Here is a 24,781-nt window from a genome sequence, read left to right as displayed (position 1 = left end):
TAAAAAAAGTCAACTCTGATTGGAAAAGTGCCCGATGTCCAATCAAATGAGGGGAGAGGCGGAGTGTCGTTTGTGGTCTGTCTCTAGTTTTCAAGCATTTACAACAGGTATACAGCAAAAAACTGATTTCTCTTTATGCTAAATACATTTTGTAGAAAGAAAAGATTATTTAAATATTTTTGAATTGGAAAATATATTTACCGTATTTTCCGGACTATAAGTCACTCCAGAGTATAAGTCGCATCAGCCAAAAAATGCATCATGAAGAGGAAAAAAACATATATAAGTAGCACTGGACTATAAGTCGCATTTATTTAGAAAATTATTATTCTTTTGGGGGGCATTTTGTTTGTCAAGTCTTTCTCCGTTATCTTTAAGTTAATGTTTCAGTTAACTGTTTATGTCAAGGGGTAGGCTACAGGAGCAACATATAGCGTCCTCTCGTTAGGAAGAATTAATTTTGACGTTTAAGTCGCACCTGACTATAAGTCGCAGAACCAGCCAAACTATGAAAAAATGTGACTTATAGTCTGGAAAATACGGTAGTTGTAGCCTTTATATATTAACATAAATTTAAAAAATGGATTTCAGGGGCAACCAACAACTTTCTAATTTCTGATATTGTTGTATGTATTTTAATTATTGTATTAACCCTTTGGTTTATCTTAGCGAAGCACTTTAGTCAGCCTAATTGCTATTGAAAATGTGCGATATAATTAAATAAAACTTGAAACTTAATTTTACAAACCATACAGCAAAAAGAATATATTTTTCTTTGCCAAAATATAAAAGTTTGTATAAAATGTATATACAATTACAAATACTAAGTAGAAAATTATAAGTATATATATATATTGCAATTTAATTTTTATTTAATTGTGTCGCCGCAGGGCTCCAACACAAGTTTAATCTCCAGAAAACACACCAATAAGAAACAAATATATTTATTTTATTAAAATGAGACTACTCTTAAAACAACAACTTTGTAGTTTGTTTGTAAGAGATATAGCGACCTCTGGGGGCCAGCACCTTATTACAACCTACAGGTTATGTTTCAATGTTGTTTGACTTGTGTCAGATGTGTAAAATAATTTTTTACATAAACATTGCAGTTAAGATGAATTTTCTAGACTAATGGAAAATAGTTAAATTTAAGATAATTTCTTTAAGGGTGCCACATTTTAGGCCATTAATTACAAGCATAAAGGTAAGATGCCTTGTTCTCTTTAAATGTCTTTTGAAAATTCAGTCCTGTCAATAAACCGCAGTACTGAGGTTAATTAACAGATTTATGCAAAAAATACCCATCTGATACATTTTTACAGCAGATTAATTCAGTGGATTTTTCATCCATGAACAACTTGAAAGGGTAGTAAATTAGCCTGTGGTGTATTGTTGGGTTTTTTATACATTTCAAAGCATTTTCTCAAATTGCCTGTTAACATAATATTTGTCAAAAGAAAGTTGTGAACAAATTAAGTCTCAACCCTCCAACATTATTTTCATATAATTCAACGGCACGTCGTCACTTATTCATTACATACATATCTTATGATAATAATACAAATTCATTTATTTTTTCAAATATCTGATCTCATTCGGTCCTGATGTCATAAACCAGAACAGCAACAGTAGCCACGCCCACCATTGCAGAGACAACCAATCGGATCACAGCTTCAGTAAAACCACAACAGCAGAAGTCTGTGTCAGAGACAAAATGCACAATAAAACTAAATTATCACCACCATTCAAACAAACTGCGTTAGTCATCCCAGATTAAGTTTAATGTTGTTTACGTGCATTTATATGTTAAATTTGATGTAGACATTTGACATAAACACAAACAAGGACATATACACAAACAATCCCTATAATCATACCTGAACACGACTGACAGACTTCATGGATGTTAAGATGTTGAGTCTGATTCCTGATGGTATTGTTGAGTACACAGTTGTATGTGTTGTTATCCTGATATTCAACCTCCAGAGGTAGAGAGAGTCTGATGTTGAGATCAGACACACTGATGATGGACAATAAACTGTTTCCTTTATACCAGGACAGACTCACATCTCTCACATCTTTCACTTTCAACACTGAACATAATAACACACAGTGATTTTTTCTTGATGATGAACTTTGTGAAGAATCTTTGCTGATAACAGGAGCGGGCAGACGAGCTGAAGAATAAATTACAAGAAATAATTAAATGGAATTCAATTCTGGTTTAAATCAGAAAATCAATAATGTGTCAGATTACAAAAGTTATTTAAACGCACCGGCCCGGCGGCGGGCCCTAGGGGGCGTTTTTACGTGTTTTTGTACTTTGTTTAACATCAAATATTCAATCAACAATCATAAACTTTGCATTATTTGAAAGTTTAAACACTCCAAATTCATGTTCTGAGCTTATTTTTGCAATCAATACACTGGTGTGGAAAAGATTAAATGAAATGCAGACGGAATGCATATAAAAAATTTTGTGGGTACTCACATGGCTTGCCATATGGTTCTGACAATTTCTGACAATTCCCAAAAACTTCAACGTACATTGCAAGGTAAGGGTCCACTCTTCAAAAAGCATCCCACGTTTTAATCCAAAACAATGAAAAATAGTGAGAAATCCAGCAATATCCTCCTTTGTTTACATCCGCGCGTCCGCTAAGTATGATCGATCATGTTTATTTTCTATCAAATATCGATTTTTATCAGTGAAAATCCATCTCTTCCTGCTTCGTTAGACTGTTCAGATAAATATCCCGCCCTATTTTTCTGTTTTGTCCAATCAGAAAAGGTTTGACAACTCAAAATCTCATGCGATCAATGATTTGCCTAGATAGATGTCTTTCAGCTTGCCATAGGCTTTTGACTGGATTACACCAAAACAAAGCCAGCCAATGCATAGTGAGCAAAGCTTTGATTGACAGAGGAAGTAACCAATCATGAAACGATTACAAGGATTCAACTTACGTCAGTAAAGTGTACTTCTGCGCAAATCTACAGAAGCGCATGGAGAGAAATGCCCACGCCCCCTCCGTGCGCGTTTGTTTGTTTGGGTAGCATAGCAGCCGGCTAAGCTCTCCGGAGCCGCTGAGAAACCTCTTCAAATGTTAGATATAACATCTCCATTGTGGATCGTGGACTGCAGATGCCTTTTTTGTGTTGAAAGTGTTTTGGAGAAGTTGATAAAGAGCATGATCGCGGATCAACAATGCAAGACTGGATGTAAACAAAGCGCGTCGTCGAGGAGAGATGGACCGGATTATGAGCTCAGCTGCGCTCGCTTGGATAAAGTAAGTGGATTCTTTTGTTGATTTACATTACATTTCTTGTTTCATGTTAGCTGTTTTGATTATAAAGTAACACTGGAGATGACTAATATACGAGTTTTACATGGTTTCGTTTTTGTATGACATGTTATATAAATGCATCATATTTATAGCTATATGAATCAAATGCACAGAATATACAAACTAAAAACTAGAAAATAAGATATGTGGTGGAAAATATGAGTATTACCAGCTGAGAAATATAGGTTATTTGGCAAACATAAGACATTTGTAATTATAAATAAATATATTCATGTAATGTGTGTGTGTTTGTGTATATGTATTATGTTCATGTATATTACATCATAGTTTCTCATACATATAGTTGTATGTCTCTAACTTTTGACTCAAACTAAAATCCTCTCTTGCTTTGTGTGTGATGTGATGTGATGTAAAACAGGACTTCAGCTGACACAGGAATACTGGAACCTGGAGTGCATTTATGAGCGACCATATTCAAAATAGCAAGTATTTTGTTATAATGTGCAAATGTTTTTTTCTGAAATAGTTTTTTCTATGTTCTTTGGTGGGCAGAGAAGTTCTGAATTGATATACATAATGTAATATGTAGTCCTGACTCATTTTCTTTTTATAATCATGTCATATTGTTATCATGTGTATATTTGGAGTTTCCAAGTGCACTTTTTCTGAAAGGACGCCTGGACTTTTTTGAAATAAAAGCTCACAGAAACAACATTTTTTGGAGTATCATTCTCAAATTTGAATCACAGCATGGTCAGACATTCAGTTCACCTATATGGTGTCCCCAGGTGTCTCACATGACCATTTCATACCTTTTTTGCTAAGTGAATGTTATTTAAAGAAAAACGGAAGTCATTTAATGTATATTTTACCTTGTTTTACTCTGTTTCTTTACTACTCTGAGTTGTTATGACTATTAGGCAACAATATGTCAAGTGTCTAGTTTCAAACAAGACCAGAATTATGAATATAGACCATAGGGTTTAAGAGCTGCAGATGTTTTAGTTTGGAGTTGTCGTTTTTCAGAAAATGCTCAAAAATATAAGTGCTAGCTAACAGGTTAAAAGTTCTTCTTTACTCTCCATAGACATTTATGTTGAATATTTTGAGTTTGGTGTTTGTCTTGGTGTTGATTAGTTGATAAAGTCCAGTGTGTGTGATGTTGGTGTTTGTGATGGTCAGAGATCCAGTGTGATTGTTTAACTTCAGTCTGTTTTTGAATCTCCCATCGGGTTTATCATCAAATAATCGGACATTATTGTCTTCTCTCATAATTCCAGCTATAAGAACTCCTGTACGTCCAAACTTCCAGGAGATTCCCTCCTCTCGCTGTGATTCAGTGAGATTGACAGATAAAGTCACAGAATCTCCCTCCATCACTGACACAGACTCATTATCACAAAAAACACCTGAAAAATAAACAACAACACTTATATTTCGGTCTTTGGCCAGCCAAAGTGTATGTCTAACACTTATCTATTCTATCTCCAACTGTCTCAAACACCGGAAGTCGCTAGCCACGGCCATCTTGTTGACATGACATCTGTCCTGCCCCTAGCTGCACGCAGATTTGAGTTGAGGGGAGCAGTAGCCTAATGGCTTCATCTCGTCTGTATTAAGAGAAGATGAGCTTGAGTATTGTGGAACAATATCAAATAGACCGAATAGCCTTAAGTAAAGATCCGTCCTTATTGCCAGCCGTAACTTATCCGGATATTTATAACTATATCGTTCATACAGTATCCGCATTCATCATACAAGCACTGAAGGGCCGTTCACATTATAACTATAACGATTACTATATCATCACCAAACAATAAGTTTATGCTAATTCGCTCACGGCACTCGCGCAAATCACTTGCCTTTAATATTGCTTGTAATAAAAACTTTTGCAGATGTCCTCAACACGCTGCGTTTCGCGTAACTCTAAACAGTGAATCTAATAGTTTGTGTAATCTCTTACCTTTTGCCATAACATTTTCACAGCAACTGGAGGTAATCTAATGTTATAGACCTCAGCAATGAGCTTCACTGTCATTTTAAGTGCTCGTGCACTTGAAGTTCAAATAGATTTTAATGCTATCAATGGTTTATCCTTAATCAGGTGGGAAAAATCGCTCAGAAAGTGATCCCAATGATGTTGTTCATTGTATCTGTATCGTTATAGTTTTGGTGTGAGCTCCGCTATTCTGTTTAATATAAAACGATTTTCAAAACTATGTGAACGGCCCTTAATTCCCTACCTAGTATCAATGCCAGACCTATTATTATGTTCATATAGTTATTAATACTAATTTAATAACGGTCTCAATTTATGGCAGCTTATTTGAAAGATCAGTTTCAGCCACTGCTTACAGCTAACCATATGTGATCAAATTATGGGGACAGACTTTGCTGTGAGGCATATATCCCTAACGTTACCTGTGGTAAAATGATGGGGACAGACTTTGCTGTTGGGAGTCTCTCCTTCGCTGGTTCAACTCCTCTGTCTCCTTTCATGTTTTCTGACAGTCGGTATCCCATAAAAACTAATTCCGGGGTTCTTTTTGCTGTTGTTAGAACATCCGTGTATTACATCACACACCATCGCGCGGTTTTAAAAAAATTACACCGATAATACCATGCATAATACCCACGCTGCCTCGCTTGTCAATTGACAGACTGACAGTTTTATGTCAACAATATGGCCGCCGCGAACATTGATGACGTAGATCGAATAAGCCCTATAAAACAATTCTTAATACTTCAATATCAATTACAAAATAATACAATAAAGCAAATGTTATTATGTTTTAACATTTTTGTACATAGGAAAAATATGCACCATTAACATTACAAACAAATGACATCCTGAGTCTTTAAAGAACCAAGATTTCAAAGTTAAAGCTGAATATACCCTCTCATAAAATAGCATATGAACAGTTTACAACTAATGTGTCCTTGCAAAAACTATTTTTAGGTTTGCTTTTATTTAACTGTACAGTTAAATAATTTAACAAAATATAAACCAAAAGCACACATCACCATTAAAATGTATATGTAATGTTTTTGGTGTGCTACTGGGGAAATATCCTTTATGATACAGACACATTTGATATCAATAAGTTTCTCAGAGGTACTAATATTCATTATTTAGGTATAAAGGATTATTTTTTATATACCTTTGTTTTTGAAGGTGTACAAAAAAAATTAAAAAACTACTAGTGATAAACTCACAGTCATGTTTCTGCTCTCTTTATGAGGGTGATCTATTCGCTGTTGTTGCTTTTCACTTCAGTTTTCCCATTACCACGTTTTAAACTTACTTTGTCCCTTTTCTGTTTCCCACCTATTAGTTCCTCATTAGTTTTTTATGTTAGTTTCACATGTTTAGTTTATTTATGTGTGGTTAAGATCAGTTCCCTGTTAGTTATAGTTTGATGTAAATGTGTGTATCAACACACTGTAAGAAATGTTTTGCTGTCTTGTCTTACATTTTTTGTTTAATCAACTAGTTTTTTTACAATTCATTTCAACTTACTGTTACTTATCTTGAAGAGAGATGAGTTGCTCCAACTTATAAAATGAAGTTGACATATTTTAATTATACAAGTTATAGCAACTCATCTCTAGTCGATATCTGAATTGATTAAACACCAACAATTTAAGTCAGCAAATAATGTTTTACAGTGCAGTAATCAAAAGTAGTTGTTTTAAAAAAGTTTAAAGACTTTGGCCATGTCTCTGTATTTTGGGGTAGTTTATCCTGTATGTCCTGTATTCTGCTATAAATAAATAAAACTTTTGATTTCATCTTAATTCTGATTTGCAAGCTTAAGGTATCTGAAATTAACAGCACAAGTAATATCTTTAGTTTAGTAGTTTTATACTTTAGTGAAACTAAATAAATTATAAAAAATTTATTAAAAACATGAAATGCCCCATGCTTATAGTCTCCAAAACAAATACATATACACTTTAACATGAAAAGTTTGCAAAACATAATGTATTCTGTATTTTATAATTCCCCCTGTTTTATTATTTCTATTAAATTAAAAGTGTTTAAATAAAATAAAACTTACCAGACAGACTCCACAAGAGCAAAAAGATGAAAGTCACATCGCTCATTTTCTTCAACAGCTCGCAGAACAGATCCAAATAACAATCGCAATACTGAATAGACTTTATAACAAAGCAACAATAGCGTCCTCTTAAAAACTCAGATCCGCCCCTTTTACTACACTAGTGGTAAACCACTGATCTGATGTTACATGAGACTTCTCATTCAGTAAAGCAAAGTCAGTTTAAGAGTTGTTTTTACACAGATTGTGTCTGAAACAGCTATTTATAAGCCTTCATAGGTTAAGTTAATAGTAAAATGAAAGTAAACAAGATCATCAGGCCTACTGTTGAAGGAGATTTCATTCAGCATCACAACACCGACTCCAGCCTCTTTGATGAACCATTAATCTGCAATTAAACAAAACAAGACAAAGGATCACACACATATCATCAGATCAAAAATCTGTCAACTAAGAGATAAGAGTAAAAAACACATTTAACCCTGTCATTCATAAACACAATACCTGCAAGCTCATAAATTCTGTGTTAGTTGGCTCAATATACATGGTAATACGACTGAAATAAAAACTACACACATCCAATTAATGTTAAATAGTCAATATAGCATTTCTACAGCCTAAATCCACCAAAGTTTTGTATATTAAACTCATATTAACAGAAAAAACCCGCGCTTTAAATTGGCGCGCGGGCGGCAACATTAAACAAACTCATCAAGACCGCTCGTTTCTAAAGCTTGATAAATGCGCTTCACTTTTAACAGAAAATCATATATATGAACTTAACCCAGATAGCAAGGTGACATTGATTAAATGTTGAAATTCCATCAGAATCATCATTATGGTCAAGGTTGAAATTTCACTGTTACATAACATTGAATCAATGTTGCTAATGTATTGCTTTCTCAATGTTGAATATCCAAACATTGAATCAATGTTTATAATAAATTTATTTTTAAATGTTGAAAAGCCAAACATAGACTCAATGTTGATTTTTGGTCAGCTTCATCTGCACACTTTAACACAAATCAAATTGGGTGAATTTCTGTATAATTTAGTGAAAATATTTACGATCCTATAAAGTCCTGTTCATTTTATGACCTAAAGACCTTTCCCCCCCAGGACCACCATCAGACAAGTTTTTTGCTTTTATACAGCAAGTAAAAATTATCTGGTCAGATCATCTCTAAATATGTGAGTGTTCAAGAAGATTTCAAATGTATGATCATTTTGGGGAATCAACAGCTATTTTAAATACGTTTAACAAAAATGACCTAAATGCCTTAGACAGAAATGCCTTAGTTTACCATCGTCAGAAAACTGCCAACTAAGTGTACATTAACAAACAACAATCATAAGTCAAAACATATTATTAATAATCACAAATCAATTACATTATAATTTTTATTTTATTATATTTTTTAATTTTATTTTTGCAGGAATTGGTAAAGTTATGAAATAAATAACCTAACATTAGTTTTGTTGCTCTTATATCTCTTATAGTGTTTGTCTAGCAAATTTGCATATAATTATGTAAAGTGTTATAGAAAAAAAATCGTGTGAAATTTAAATTAACTTTAAATTTCATTTATTGCTCAATTTTAATAGCCCAAAGAACACAGTATATAATAAAAAAATTCCCCCACTGACTATTAAATGCGCTACACCCAGTCCAGTAGGTGGCAGTAATGACCCTTCAGTTGCCAACCGCCACTCAGTTTAGAAGCGCAGAAGATTAGAACGTTAAGTTTGGAACGGTGGGCGAAGTAGGTGACACGGCGTGTTTGGTCGGAGGTCAGGTTAGTTGGCGGTTTGGCATAATCTGATTTGTGACTGGGTCTGGATAGTATAATGGAAGAGGAAGATGGGAATGAGGATTGGTTAAGAGGTCTAGAGGAGTGGAAAAATCAAGGATATGTACAGGGTAAAGGTAGAGGAGGAATAAATAATAATAGTAGGACTGAGGGAATGTGGAAAGGATCTTCGAAGAGGAGTATTGAGGATGTCGCTGATACAGTAGGTAGAGATGTGCGAAGGAAGATAAGTCAGGAAGAGGAACTGAAGGTAGTCGTCAAGTTTAAAGAGGGACATGATATAGGTGAAGTCGGATTGTTTTCCTTGACTAGTGGATTGAAAAAGGCAGTAGGAGACATAAGTATGGCAAAGGTGTTAAGGGATGGCAGACTACTAATTAAATGCAAGAATAATGAGCAAAAAGATAAGGCTATGAGATTACAAACGGTGTGTAAAAAAGAAGTGGGCGAAGTACGCAGCTTTGAAGGTACAAGAACAAAAGGGGTGATAGCTGGTATACCGATTGGGGAAAAATTGGATGATATTAAAAAGAGTATTAGGGGAGGTACTGTAGTGGATATAAAAAGACTAAAAGCAAATCGTAATGGAGAGAAAGTGGATAGCACTACGGTATTGTTGGAATTCAAAGAGCAAATGTTGCCAGATAAAGTGATGGTGGGATATTTGAGTTTCAGGGTGCGGGAGTATATTCCTCCACCAACTCGATGCTATAGATGCCAAAGGTATGGTCATATAGCGAAAGTTTGTAAAGGGAAACTAAGATGTGGGAAATGTGGAGGAGAACATGAATATGGAGAATGTGGAGAGGGAGTTGAGAGGAAATGTTGTAACTGTGGAGGGGATCATACAGCTGCGTATGGGGGATGTCCTGTAAGCAAAAGAGCAGTTGTGGTGCAGCAGATAAGGACAACACAAAACATTACATATGCTGAAGCTGTAAAGGTTGTCAATAAAGGAAAGAATGAGACACATGAGTCATCGGTAGCACAAGTTAGTGATGCTGAGGGCAGAAGGCCAAAAGAGGATGTGGTAAACTCAGAGAAACTGATATTGTTCATTGCCTATGTGGTTAATTGTTCTGATCAAGCTAAAACAAAAACTGAGAAAATAAAAATAATTGTTAAAGCTGCTGCTAGATTCTTAAATGTGGAGAATCTGTCATGGGAAAAGATACAAGCTGATCTAATACAGGGTGAAACAAGTGATCTATCATTGACACCTGTAGGAACTTAGTGATTTTACAGTGGAATGCAAGAAGTCTAATTGCCAATGGGCAAGAGTTAAAAGGCTTTATTTATAAATTAGAGATTAAACCAGATGTAGTTTGCATTCAGGAGACATGGCTTAAGCAGTCATTAGATTTTGTTATAAAGGGATACATAGGTGTTAGAAGAGATAGAGTGGAGGGAAGTGGTGGAGGATGTGCAATATTTGTCAAAAGAGGAATGCAGTTTAGAGAGGTTAAGAAGGGTGGGGATTTGGAATATATTGTAATTGAAATCTGGACAAATAGTGGTAGTATGGGTATCATTAATTTTTATAACCCATGCAGACTTTTAAAAGTTGAATATCTAGATGAAATGTGGGAGAACTTAAATAGGAAAGGTATTTGGTGTGGTGACTTTAATGCTCATAGTACTCTTTGGGGAGATAGGGATGATTTTAATGGAAATGTGATTGAGGAATATTTGGGAGAGAAAGAGCTAGTATGCCTGAATGATGGCACAGGTACGAGGATTGATGTAGCAAGGGGATATGAATCTGCAATAGATCTTACATTAGCTACAAAGTCAGTAGCTGATATATGTAGCTGGGAAGTATTGAGAGAAAGTACTGTAGGCAGTGACCATTTTCCCATTTTAATTCAGGTAGGAGTGGAATTGGTAAGTGAGCATGTAATGAGGGAAGGAAGATGGATATTAGAAAGAGCGGATTGGGACACATTTAGAGAGGTTAGTGAATACAATTTGGTGGGTATAAATAAAGATCAGAGTGTAGAGAAATTATGTAGGGAAATTAGCAACAGCTTAATAGGTGCAGCAGAAGTAGCTGTCCCTAAAACGAAAACTAAAAACGTCAGGAAAAGTGTACCATGGTGGTCTAAGGATTGCAGTGAGAGTATAAAGCATAGAAATAGGGCATTTAGAATTCTGAAGAGGACACACAGCTTTCAGAATATGATTGAGTATAAGAGATTGCAAGCAATAGTGAGGAAAACAATAAGAAAGGCAAAAAAAGAATATTGGCAAAAGTTCTGTGATTCCATTGGCAGAACCACACCAATACAACAAGTATGGGGAATGATTAAGAAAATGAGGGGTAATGGGAGAGAATATGAGTATCCCGTGATGATGGAAGGTGATAGAATTATTACTACCAGTAGGGACAAGGCAGAGGTGATAGCAAAGTCATTAGTAAAAGTACATAGTGAAACAAATTTAGACCAGGAAGAAAGGGAAGGAAGGGAAGCTACTATTCTAAGATATGGAGCTGAGATAGGTATTGATATTGAGGATGATGGTGTGGTAAATGATCTATTTACAATGAAAGAACTGAACTGTGCATTGAAGAAAGTGGGTAAATCTACACCAGGGAAGGACATGGTATGTTATGCAATGGTAGGAAATCTTACTGATAAAGGTAAGGAAGTAATAATGGTTCTGTTTAACAAGATATGGGTAGAAGGGGTAATACCATGCAATTGGAAGGAATCAATTATTATTCCTATCAAGAAACCTGGTAAAGATGCTAAATTGCCTAGTAGTTATAGGCCTATTGCACTTACATCTCAGTTGGGTAAAATCATGGAAAGAATGGTAAATGATAGATTGGTGTTCTTATTAGAATCTAAGGATGTGTTAAAGAATTACCAGAGTGGTTTTAGGAAGGGTAGGGGGACGATGGACCCAATTGTGCTACTTGAAGATGTCATAAGAAAGGCTCAAGTAAACAAAGAAACTGTATTAGCCATATTTTTCGATATCGAGAAAGCTTATGATATGATGTGGAAGGAGGGGCTTCTTATCAAGTTATATAAGTTGGGAGTAAAGGGGAGAGTGTTCAAGTGGATTAAATCATTTTTATCTAAAAGAAGAATTAGAGTTAAAGTAAATGGAGTTTTGAGTGAGGTATATGAGGTAGAAAATGGTACTCCTCAAGGGAGTATTATTAGTCCATTGTTATTTTCAGTAATGATAAATGACATATTTAAAAATGTAGAAAGAAATATTGGAGTAGCTTTATTTGCAGATGATGGAGCAATGTGGAAAAGGGGGAGAAATGTCTATCACAGTGTGAGTAAGATGCAACAAGCAGTGGATATAGTGCATAAATGGGCAATTGAGTGGGGATTTAGGATATCAGTTGAAAAAACTAAGGTTATTTTCTTTACTAGGAAGAAAATAAATCAGGAGCTAAAGATTCAAATAGCTGGTAAGGAATTGGAAAGAGTAGAGGTTTTTAAATATCTTGGAATGTGGTTTGATAAAAGAATGACATGGGCAATACATATTCAGAAGATGGTAGAAAAATGTAAAAAGGTATTGAATGTAATGAGGTGTTTGCGTGGGGTGGAATGGGGTGCAACTAGGAGTGCTATGCAAACAATATATATTGGACTTATTAGGTCAGTTTTTGACTATGGGTGTATTGTATATGGATCTGCTGCTAAGACTATTTTAAATAAACTAAATAGAATACAGAATCAAGGTCTAAGATTATGTTGTGGAGCTTTGAAAACTACTCCAGTGACAGCCATCCAAGTAGAGATGGGGGAGATGCCATTAGACCTTAGAAGGGACCAACTCAGTCTGGTGTTCTGGGCAAATCTTAGAGGTCATAGGGAAGACCATTTAAGTCAATCTACACTGGTAGAGAGTCAAGAGAGACAGAATGGTATGAAAAGCAGTTTTGGATGGACTGTTAAACAGAAAGCATATGAGATGGAAATAGCCTCATTGGATATAAGTCCTACAGTGGTAATTTCGAGAACTCCTATATGGACTCTTGAAGATCTTTCCATTGATCTTAATCTTTTGGAAGAAGCTCAGAAGGAGGATATAGATAGTAATGTGGTTCAGAGGTATTTAAGAGAAAGATATGGAGATAGAATAATAATTTACACAGATGGGTCAAAAAGGGAGGCAAGAGTGGGGGTGGCGTTTGTTATTCCAAAGTTAAAAATTGCATCCCAAAAAAGAATTAATGATAATTTAGCAGTCTATACAGCAGAGTTAGTTGCTATTGTATTGGCGCTTTCTTGGGCTGAAAGCAATAAGCCAAGAAGTTTGGTAATTGCTTCTGACTCAGCTTCAGCTTTGATAAGTATTCAGAACATTAATTCACAATCTAGGCAAGACATTGTTATAGAAATTGTCCAAATGGCAAGTAAATTAATTAAAGATGGAGTCAAAGTTGGATGTGTATGGATCCCTGCACATAAAGGAGTAGTAGGGAACGAGTTGGCTGATAAGAATGCCAAAGAAGCAACTGAATTGGAGAATATAAATTTAAGTATTAATTACAGTAAAGCTGAAGTTAAATCAATCATAAAAGGAAAGATAAAGGAGAAGTGGCAAGTCATGTGGGATAATGGTCATTCCGGTAGGAAATTATATAGTATCCAAAAAATAGTGGGGGTGAGTAGAAGTACTTGCAGAAATATAAATGAAGAAAATATAATTTCAAGAATGAGATTTGGGCACACAGGATTAAATAGTACATTAGTTTTAATGAAAAAACATGATAATGGGAGGTGTAGTGTATGTAACACACAGGATACCATAGAACATGCTATTGAGGTATGTACTAAATATAGTAATGAGAGGCAGCATTTAATCCATCAGCTAGAAGATGAAGAGATACCGTTGAAAATAAATGAAATATTGCAAAGGAAATCTAGTGATTTATGTTTTAAGTTTTTATTTTTATTTTTTAGGAAAACTGGTTTAATAAGGATAATTTAAGTGTAGGAACAATAGTATTCAGACCCACACTCCATTTCAGAAGGTGGCAGTAATGCAACCAGACGTTGTTTGCCAACTGCCATAAAATAAGAAGAAGAAGAAGAAGAAGAACGTTAAGTTTGGGCGCGAAAGGACAACGACAGTGCCAGCGGGGTTTTAGAGGTAAGTTTAAAATATTTATTCAGTTTTGCATAAGTTTCTTGCTGTCTTGTTTGTTACAGCTTAGTTAGTAATTACTGTTAGGTGAGGTTTGCAAGTTTATATCGTAGTAATGGTGTGGTAGCAGGACCTTGCGGTTTACAATGGTTTATTAATGCTTAATTTTTCGTGGGTGTTTTTGTAAATATGTCTTAATTTAATGTTATTGCACAGAACTGTTCAGTTTATTTATATTATTATAGCTAACCTTATAAAGCCTGTTGTTGTTTTAGGAACAGTAATAATACGAATTGTCTATTTAGCCTACTTAAAGAAGAGTATATATTTTAAAAGTTCTAATGTATTTTGACATTCCTTATAGCTTGACGTGGCTGAAGTCAATACTTCACCAAAATTACAACCAATGTTTGGCTCAAAACTTGCCTAATGGGAGTGTTTTTCCCTTTCATTATTTCTCTTTTTGTAGGCCCATTAGAGTGATACATAATATATTGGACTCTCACACATGGTAAGAGTGCCTTTCTGCCAGTTGATACATGATGTGACAGGTGTTGTTAATTATTACTTCGTTTATCTTTGTATTTTTTTATGAAAGGTCAGCGAATGGATTATCCAGTCACAGTACATAATGAAAGGTAAATGGCAATTAATTAAGTAATGTACAAAATGTATAAACTGAAGTGTATTCGCTAGCTACTAATCTCTATCATATTACCTCTATGACTCTTTCTAAAAGACTTGCCGAAGTTAGAAGAAGCTGAGTGAATCTTCAGAGTGATTCTTCAGAGAGAAGATGTTATGGTAATGTAAATCTTAAGTTTTTATGTTGTAGATTATATATATATAACTAGCCCCCCCCACCCATTCGGAACGCGTTTTAACTCGTACGATGGCCCGGCCGTGTCATGCCAAGGTTAACATGGCTTCCAGTAGCTACAAAGCAAACGCAATGAAACAAAATGAACAATTTGCACTGTCCTTTGCCTGTGATCCATCAAAGCACACAGATTTATGTTTAACTTGGAAAAAGTCTGATTCCGCTTAAAATCACATACAAAAAGCAACCATATACGTAGCTTAGACACTCCTTTTTCATCGACGTGAGGAAAAATATCCCGGGGCTGTTAAACTTTGTATTAAAGGCGGAGTCCACGATGTTTGAAAAACGCGTTGGAAAAGGAGACGGGCCGACTACCAAAACACACTTCTAGCCAATCAAATCAAATCAAATGCCGGTTTGCGTATGTGTGGGGCGGGTCTATCAACAGAAGGTCCAGATTCTATTGGGGTAGGGGCGTGTTTGTTTAGGTGATTTCAAATATCAACATTGGCTTTCAAACATCATGGACTCCGCCTTTAAGATGTGTTTTCGTCGATCAGATCACCAGTGGACGAGAGAGACACATTACGTTTACACTTGGTGTTTAAATCTGTCTCTCTTTGTCCATTTTCGACTGCTTTAATTTTTTATTTGTTTTTAGCCTTCATACAAAATTAAATGTAAACTCACTGTCAAATAATCAGACTTTAGGGCTCACCTTTAATATTAATAAGGTTCAGTCAGTGATAAATGCTGTAATGCAGGGCTCTAAAACTAATGGATCATTTTAATAACAAATTCTTCAATCACAGTATTAACTTTCATAGTGCCATCATTTTTATCAATTCACTATTAGAGTAAAATGTGGAAAAGTGTAAGTGACCTTAAACCTTTTGAATGGTAGTAGGCTATTTAATGATACATAAGATAGTTGGACAGAAACATTTATATCAAAGCTCTATTTGTAATTGCATAGCAAGCTACATAATATATTGGACACTAGCATACTACTTCATATAGACTGTTTCAGCAGTAACAACATAAACAAGCAGCTGTCGCGATCCGCACGTAACTTCCGGTAAACTCCGCTAAGAATAAATAACAACAAAGTTCTTTAAACATAGTTTATTTATATAACAAGCACAAAAAACAACACACAGATTACCTAGGAAACAAAAACATTTGTTATTTTCGACGAGGCATTTGTTCAAGAGATCAGTTTAGCAACAAGTCAGACCATCAAAAAAAGGAAACCGGAAGTAAGGTTCGGATCCAGACGTGTATCACGTGCGTCCGATGAAACCGTCTATACATATACTCATAACGAGAAGAATAGCTGCCTACATACTTTTATCGATTGCACGTTTCTTTCCCCCTTTTTAACACGTGAACCTGATTTTTCTCGTTCGTAGGTCAGTTTTTGTTGCATTACATCTCCTGTTCTCCCTCCCTGGTGTCACCATTGGAAGCTGTGACTTGACACGAACTAAAGCCGCACCTCCTTCTCATATTCTGAGTGATAGCTCTTCTCTGGGCGAACAGCAGATTCATTGATCTCATAATAACAATGATATGATTTGACGCAAGGCACAGATGAGAGTTTAAATTCGATCAGGCATTGTTTTCCGGAATGCACGGCTCATGGTTGCTTAGCTGCAAAAGACGCCACATGCTCTGAAGAAAGAAGCGCATTGACCGGCATTTAATAAGTGTTTTTACACCCCATTAAGACAGCCAGCGACCAGCAGTAAATCTCATTCATTTCAATGGAAATCTGACGACTTCCGCCGACACGAGCGAAAGTAACCGTTGGCGACTGTTTGGGCGTGTCCAGCGTAGCGAGAAAGTTAAGAAAATTTAAACTTTATGCAAATGTTGAGAGAATTTTGGGAGCGACTACCAATGAGAATGAAGCAGCGAAGTTCACATCATCCTTCTTTTGTCAGTTACTGGAGTGGATAGTACTCATTTGTTTATGACTACCAGGTTTAAACATGCCTCATTGAAAGAGACGAGCGACACACAGCGATAACGTTGCTGGCTGTCTGAACGTGGGAAGTGACACACAGCGATAACGTCGCTGGCTGTCTGAACGTGGGAAGTGACATGGGAACGGCAACGGGATGCAGTAATGTATATCGAAATATCGGAAATGTGTTTAGAAGCCATATCATTGAAAAAAATTATACCGCGACATATATCGATATTTAATTACCCTTCATTCAGACAGCCAGCGACGTTATCGCTGTGTGTCGCCCGTCTCTTTCGGTGGGGCGTGTTTGGATCTGGTTGTCATGGGCGGGTGAGTGCCGTCCACTCCAGTGGCTGCCGAGAGGGGGATGGCGTGAACTCCGCTGCTTCGTTCTCGTTGGTGGCCTCTCTCGAAGTTCGCTCAACATTTGCATAGAGTTAAACTTTTATTGACTTTCTCGCATCGCTGAACGTGCCGATACGGTCGCCAACGGTCGCTTTCGCTCGTGCCGCCGGAAGTCGCCAGGTTTCCATTGAAATGAATGAGATCGTGTCGCTCTGCTACTGCTGGTTGCTGGCTGTATGGGGCGTTATTGTCCAGCCCTATATCACTACCTCTATCTCGCATAATAGTTTTTGTACAAACACCCGTGGCAGTTGACACACTCTGCTGAGCCTGATTTAAGTTGCAGAAATGCCGTGAATGTTTTTGGAATATACAAATTTGCCCCTCACTAATTAGCTTTAAATTAAATGCCCATCACAGTTTTTCAAATGTATTAAGTTCAAGGTAGTGTTAAAGTGAAAATGCACTAAATATAACAAAAGATTATGTCTTGATAGACAGAATCTTGTTTTTAAATAAGTTATTTGTTTTGTAGGCTATTGAAGATATAGTATGCATTGTATTTTATATTTATGCAAACATAACATTAGAAATAGGCATACAAACAAGTATGAATATGCACAAACCAGACAAGGAAAATACCTGTATATGAGATCTTTAAATATGGAGATTATAAATATGAAGGTGCTATGAGGTAATGATCAAGGAGTCTGTTTAGAAGTGGTCTTGTCGCTTTTTACTTTCTTTGTTCAGTCTCTTTTTTTGTCATTCTGATAAAAGTTGTTGTCCTGTTAGCAAATGGATCGTCAAACTACATCGCTCAAGCGGCGTTCGCTGCTCAACATACAGTACAATGTTTCCTAAGTGAAAATGTTATTTACCATTTGTGCAGAATAGTAGATCGGATTAACTCTTTAACATTAACTCATTTATGTGACCAAATGAATCTGATCAGAGAAGTGACCAGGTGTAAAAAGGACATTTAATGACTGCTGTAATGTAAAAAAATGTTTTAAATAATGTAAACTAAATATAGTAAAAAGGACATTTTGAAAATTTTAATTGTGCAATCATGTTGAGAAAATTGGCAAAATAATTAGAAAAATATGTTTTTTTAAATTGTCAGCTTTGGACAAGAATTTTACTTTTGGTGCATCTCCAATGCTTAGTATATCTTTAATAGCCTACAAAAAAATAAATTATTCAAAAACTAGATTCTGTCTATTAAGACTTATCTTTTATTTATTTTTTGCATTTTCCCTTTAACACTAACTTATATTTTTAAAACTGTGGTGAGCATTTAGTTAAAATCTAATTAGTAAGTGGCAAATTTGTATATTCCAAAAACAATATAAACATAAAGCTGAAACACTCATATACTGTGATATATCTCATTTTGAACCACACTCTTCAATACACAATACTATGTTGTATAGGAAATATTTTCCCCATGTAGCCACAGTATGCGGTTCTAACTTCCTGCTTGTTTTTAATTCTTTAGATGTCTTACAAGAACCAATGAAATCTGTGAGACCTCAGAGTATGTCCTTGCTGTGACTGTGCAAAAACAGCTATGTTATGCCCGTGAATGGATTGGTGTATAAAAGGGCCTGCAGTGTTCAACAGTGTCTCTGTTTAATGTGAAGTAAATCCATCACATTTGCATCAGAGGAGGAGCTTCAGTTACTGAATAGTCCTAAACAATGAACTGTGGTAATGTTTCAATTTCTAAATGTTTCAAGAAGTACAGTTGTGTCTTTGAGTTTTGTATGGTACCTGTATCTGGTCATTAAGAATTGAATTGAAATTGAATTGCTTTTCCAAATTCATTTTGCTGATGTATGTTTATGATGTTGTCTTAATTTTCCAGAGTCCTCTAGTGGCAATAATATTTATAATTTTAATTTGTACTTTTGTATTTTATGGCAAAAAAATTTGAATCATACAATTGTATTTTACTATATATATATACACGTTTATTTGCTCGTGGTATTTAATTTCTTGAGTGTGATGTATCCTGTGTAAACTGTGTGGGTGTATTGCAAGTTAGTGACTTTTTGGTTTAAAGTATGTTAATTGTAGCCCTACATGGTCTCTGATTTAAAAACTAGTCAAAACAGACTTAATTTAGTAACATTGAATCCTGCAGTAGATAAAGCTTGTTTTTTTATATTGCTTCAATGTTGCTATATTGTTAATTAAACTATTGAAATGATGTTCAATAAACATTGATCTTATATCCATCTTGATTGATTTTCCATCATTGAAATAACATTATTCTAGGCTGCAAACATGATGAAAAATCAATGAAAAATGTCAACGTTGTTTCAATGATAATTTGGTTAATGGCATAAAAATCAATTCTATGTTGATTCACTGTTGGTCTGCTACCTTAAGTGATTGAATTTATGTTGAATTAAGATTGGTTTTGTAACCATTTAGATTGATTTTGCATCATTGAAATAACATTATTCCAGGGTGCAAACCTGATGAAAAATCAATGTAAAATTTCAATGTTGATTCAATGATAATTTGGTTGATGGATTAACATCATTTCAATGTTGATTCACTGTTTGTCTGCTATCTGGGAATACATCTTCATATCACTTCTTTAATTAATATCGACTCATATTTTTATTCTGTTCAACGTTTTTATTAATCTTTAGAGGGACGCAAAAACCAACCTGACTCTCTTCAGTCACTGGCTGCAGATCTGACTGAAAAAGTTTGCCGCGACAGCGTCACTAAGTGACGTCACTCAAACTTTAACTGCATATTTTTTACAAAACACGTTTTTTCCGTGCATATAAAAATAAAAAAATTATTATAAGATGGATGGATAAAAATACATTTTTCGAAAATATTTTTTTCGAAAAAACTATTTATTTAAATGTAATCTCTTTCAAAATAAAAGACACTAAAGTTTGCTGGAACACAAAACTGAAAACAAGTAAGTGAAAGAAGAATTGTAAATAGCACCAGAAAATAAGATAACCATAATCTCTATCAGTGATATCTATCAATCATTACTCAGAAACATGCAACAATGTTGTTTATATTCTGTGGTTAAGTATAGAGACAGCTGAGCATCTGATATTATATTGCAAGATGTCTGAAGAAGATGAAATAAAGTTTGTACAGAAGATAAGGAATAAATTATTAGCATTCTGCTACAAAATCTCATTTGTTCCACATACAGGGTACAGCTGTATGTGGAACCCAATTTACCCAATTGGTAGCAGCGATGCGCTTTTATGCTGGTTGGTAAACGTCAAAAGTTGTCAAAAAATTATAACCACTATGCTTTATAAAAAATAAATAAACTCTACAATGTCCACTTTCCTAAAGAGTTTAACTCCAACCCTGAACAAACTCACCTGTCTATAACTTTCTGACACAAGACACTAAGATTAAAAGAATCTGATGTAAAAACCAAGGGTGCCAAGTCAAAGCTTTTTCTGCCCCCTTGTGGCTTGCTGCAGTATATTCCTGCCTAACCACGCCCTCTCCATGTAAACAAATGGAACTTAAAGAGTACCTAAACAACTGGTCAGAGACTGACTCCTTCCACTGGCCATATTTAAAAATGCAAGAAAAGTGGGCATAGTGGGAGATAGAGGGGACGAACTGAGCTTGTACCAAGGGCGTGGTGAGATCGTATCAAGAGCGTGGTGTGCTTGAACCTGCTTACATAGGGTCGTACCGCTTACGTAACGTGATACCGCTACATCCAATAGGAAAATTCAACTGCAGTAGCCACCGTTCAATCTGAAGAGGGCAGCACTCAGACGTTTTTACACAATATATTGTGACATTGAAACTCTTTATACCCAAATGTCAAAAAAGTTACTCAAATCTATCAACAACACTAATAAAGCACCATTCATACAGATCATTAACAAAAAAAGTTGGTTATTGTACACTTTAAATAAATTTCCCCAGACGATGGTTTTAGTTATTTAGTCAATTGTGAGATATTGTCTACAGCCATCAGGCCCGGAGTGGGAAATCGGGAGAACCGGGAGAATTCCCGGTGGGCCGCTTCACTTTTGGGCCGGTCGAGTTTTTTTTTTTTTACATTTGTCACGTTAGTGAGTCTATCTTCTCTTAAATGACACTTCACACGTTTCCCATTGACACTGCAGCGCGCAGCCTCTGCATGGGTTGTACCATGTGAAGGAGTTTTCCCCTCCCCTCCCATAGAGTTGGTTCGGTCCATAGCACGTCTTTTCCAAAACTTTTCTCCGGTAGACTGGGCCGGTCCTACTGTAACAATACGGGTCTGAGAGGAGGAGGGCATAAAAAACAGGTTGAAGAAAAAAGCCATTGTAGGAGGATGCTGCCAAATGTGCCAAACTTACAGATTTATTTTCAAGAGGACAAACAAAAGTGACAACAGGTAACTTAAAGAGAAATAAGCCTAGAAATGGTTAGCATTAGCAACTTAATTATTCGGCTAATACCGTTTTTAAACTATTTACAAGCCAACATTTTTTTGTTAAAATATTAGCCTTTTGTGTATACATGAATTCATAGACTTTGCAAATATTATGCAAGCAGTTTCTGAGCAGCAGATAAGCCAGTTCGCCGCTAAAAACGAGGAGGCAATGAGTAAACAATATAAATTAAAGTTATTTAACCCTCAGGTTGTGTTCAGAACCATATAACACCTTTTGTGTTCTCAGTCAAAAATGAGCAGCCTAAAAAAAGCTTATAAATCACTTTTTATGCTATATATTTACCCAATATTGGATTTAATATTTTTTGTCAAACTGTTTTCTTTTTTAATTAGGACTGGGTTTTATATTTATATTTGCATCTGATTAATCATAGGCCTCATAGCATTAGCAATGCTAATAATTTATCAACCTTTCCTTGTGAAATAGACTCTAAACAGGGCTGGGTTATTTTCTACCCACAATGGGCAAATACTGGACAGAACACGCTGCCGGGTCAAAATCGACCCAATGCTGGGCCGTTTTAACCCAACTGTTGGGTTATTATAATCCATGGTTGCATAACAACAACCCAACATGGGGTTATTGTCACACCCCGGGGGCGGACCCAACTATGCTAAGGGTCACACCCCTCTCAACTCTTCCACCTCGAGGAGTTTCCCAAGACCACCCCAATGACCAGACAGACGAGTATACTATAATTAAAATAAACTTTATTAAATATTTAAAAGGGAAAGGGGGAAAGGGGAAAGGGCAATTTAAAACTAATGAGTCTTCTCTTTGCCTCCAGGGCCACTTGGAATGAGAACTGGGGACAGGGGCTCCTTTGGGGCTCTGACCCAACAATCCGTGGCGCGCTCCGCTTCTCCTGGAGGCAGAATCAAACAAAAGTCAGACAGAGGTAAAGTACTTCGTTGCCAAACGCTGTTCGTTCACCCAGGACCTTCGGCAGAACAGGTAAGTGATGATTGTACACAGGTCAAGTTCACTCCACAGGTTACGCTACTCACGGTGCTGAGGGCTCTTCGTTCACACAGAACTTCACTTGTACAGGTAGGTAATTGCTATAAGCACAGAACAGTTTTACTTCACAGGTTATGTTACTCACAGCACTGGGGATCTTCGCTCACACAGAGCTTCACTTGCACAGGTAGGTAATTGCTATAAGCACAGAACAGTTTTACTTCACAGGTTACGTTACTCACAGCACTGGGGATCTCCGCTCGCACAGAGCTTCACTTGTACAGGTAGGTTATTGCTATAAGCACAGAACAGGTTTACTTCACAGGTTACGTTACTCACGGCACTGGGGATCTTCGCTCACACAGAGCTTCACTTGCACAGGTAGGTAATTGCTATAAGCACAGAACAGTTTTACATCACAGGTTATGTTACTCACAGCACTGGGGATCTTCATACACACAGAGCTTCACTGGCACAGGTAGGTAATTGCTATAAGCACAGAACAGGTTTACTTCACAGGTTACGTTACTCACAGCACTGGGGATCTTCGCTCGCACAGAGCTTCACTTGTACAGGTAGGTAATTGCTATAAGCACAGAACAGTTTTACTTCACAGGTTACGTTACTCACAGCACTGGGGATCTTCGCTCGCACAGAGCTTCACTTGTACAGGTAGGTAATTGCTATAAGCACAGAACAGTTTTACTTCACAGGTTATGTTACTCACAGCACTGGGGATCTTTGCTCACACAGAGCTTCACTTGCACAGGTAGGTAATTGCTATAAGCACAGAACAGTTTTACTTCACAGGTTATGTTACTCACGGTGCTGAGGGCTCTTCATGCACACAGAGCTTTACTTGCAAACAGTGGATTTTCGCTACAGTGTTGGTGCACCGTGTTCCTTCGCCCATCCACTCCGGCTGTCCGGGCGTCGTAGGGACTAGTGGGTCCGATGACACGGAGCCGAACGCTTCCCAAACTCCCCCTCCTTCTTCCACGACCGGGGTCACGAGTTGGGGCGAACTTTCGTCGGGGCTCCGCTCACCACAAGCTTCTGTTGGAGAGGTCAGTACACACACCGCTGCAACCCACAGTCCGCACGGTACACTCTTGGTAATACTCACTGGGTTTCACCACTGTCTGCTCTATGGATGAACGAAGCTCTCGTGGATACACCCCGGGCACAGGGCTCAATTTTCTCGCTCTCCTTAGGACCCAGACCACAACGGATGTCGTCGTCTCGCGACTCGTCGAAGGTTAGGCAGTTTTAACGCTACAAGCACAGCATACACACAGCAAGTAAAGCGTAAACACCATCAATCAGTGAAACTCACCCACAGCACTCTTATACAACTTCACGTGGTTTTTAGGTCGCCCTTGCCACCTGGCTACGACGACCTCGAGAGGATGGTTGGGCGATACCTGAACCGCCAATGAGAGTGAGATGTGTGTTATTCACAGGCCCGGCGTGTTGGTTATCACTCCTCTGGCTCACCTGCGCTTCCTTTTTCCCACAGGGCCACTGTTCTACTGGTGAACGGTGCTTCCTACCAAGTGCTTCGTCCGTGCTTCCGGTCAACCCGCGGCTCGCCCACGCTTTCCTCTCCAGTGGGGCCAGGGACCTCAAAAACACAAAGGAACACACCAAAACAACTCTTCGTACAAATATTGCACAGATAAGTACCACAGCTGTTACTCACACTTTGTTGTCAACAACTGGTATTAGCTACACTCTTGATGGCTCTGTGTCCACTCTTTCTCTGATGAAACCCCTCGATATTCCTTCGTCAACTGACTGTCCCTTTCTCTCTCTTCCCCAGGAACATGATCCAACCAGCGTGGTCCGTCTGCAAAGCAGCAACACAGCGTATACAAAGTACACCACAAGCACCACCGTTTGATGTCTTCAAAGGTC

At 36.8% G+C, this 24,781-nt stretch overlaps 1 protein-coding gene and 2 long non-coding RNA genes across 4 annotated transcripts; 2 read left to right on the top strand and 1 right to left on the bottom strand.

Moving 5' to 3' along the window:
* Positions 1-920: 920 nt before the first annotated feature.
* Positions 921-7,766, bottom strand: LOC129454077 (uncharacterized). Of its 2 annotated transcripts, XM_073862146.1 has the most exons (4): positions 7,698-7,766; positions 2,071-2,180; positions 1,881-1,983; positions 921-1,701 (listed from the first exon to the last, which is right to left on the bottom strand). In XM_073862146.1, exons 1-4 carry the CDS (start codon positions 7,720-7,722, stop codon positions 1,595-1,597), a joined length of 345 nt encoding a protein of 114 aa, XP_073718247.1. In that variant the 5' UTR covers positions 7,723-7,766; the 3' UTR covers positions 921-1,594. The 2 variants fall into 2 exon arrangements, with proteins under 2 accessions (XP_073718247.1, XP_073718246.1); XM_073862145.1 differs by having other exon boundaries at positions 1,881-2,180.
* Positions 2,280-4,025, top strand: LOC129445472 (uncharacterized). The gene is made up of 2 exons (XR_012366022.1): positions 2,280-3,293; positions 3,730-4,025. It is a non-coding gene; the product is annotated as an uncharacterized lncRNA (long non-coding RNA).
* A 6,486-nt stretch (positions 7,767-14,252) lies between the features above and the next one.
* Positions 14,253-19,700, top strand: LOC141359531 (uncharacterized). The gene is made up of 5 exons (XR_012366023.1): positions 14,253-14,310; positions 14,774-14,815; positions 14,903-14,942; positions 15,044-15,108; positions 18,946-19,700. It is a non-coding gene; the product is annotated as an uncharacterized lncRNA (long non-coding RNA).
* The last annotated feature ends 5,081 nt before the right edge of the window (positions 19,701-24,781 follow it).

Source organism: Misgurnus anguillicaudatus, chromosome 23 (assembly GCF_027580225.2).
Source record: "Misgurnus anguillicaudatus chromosome 23, ASM2758022v2, whole genome shotgun sequence".
In the NCBI taxonomy this organism is placed as follows: Eukaryota; Metazoa; Chordata; class Actinopteri; order Cypriniformes; family Cobitidae; genus Misgurnus; species Misgurnus anguillicaudatus.
Note: the sequence above shows the minus strand (reverse complement) of the source record. Positions and strands in the feature narration are given on the sequence as shown.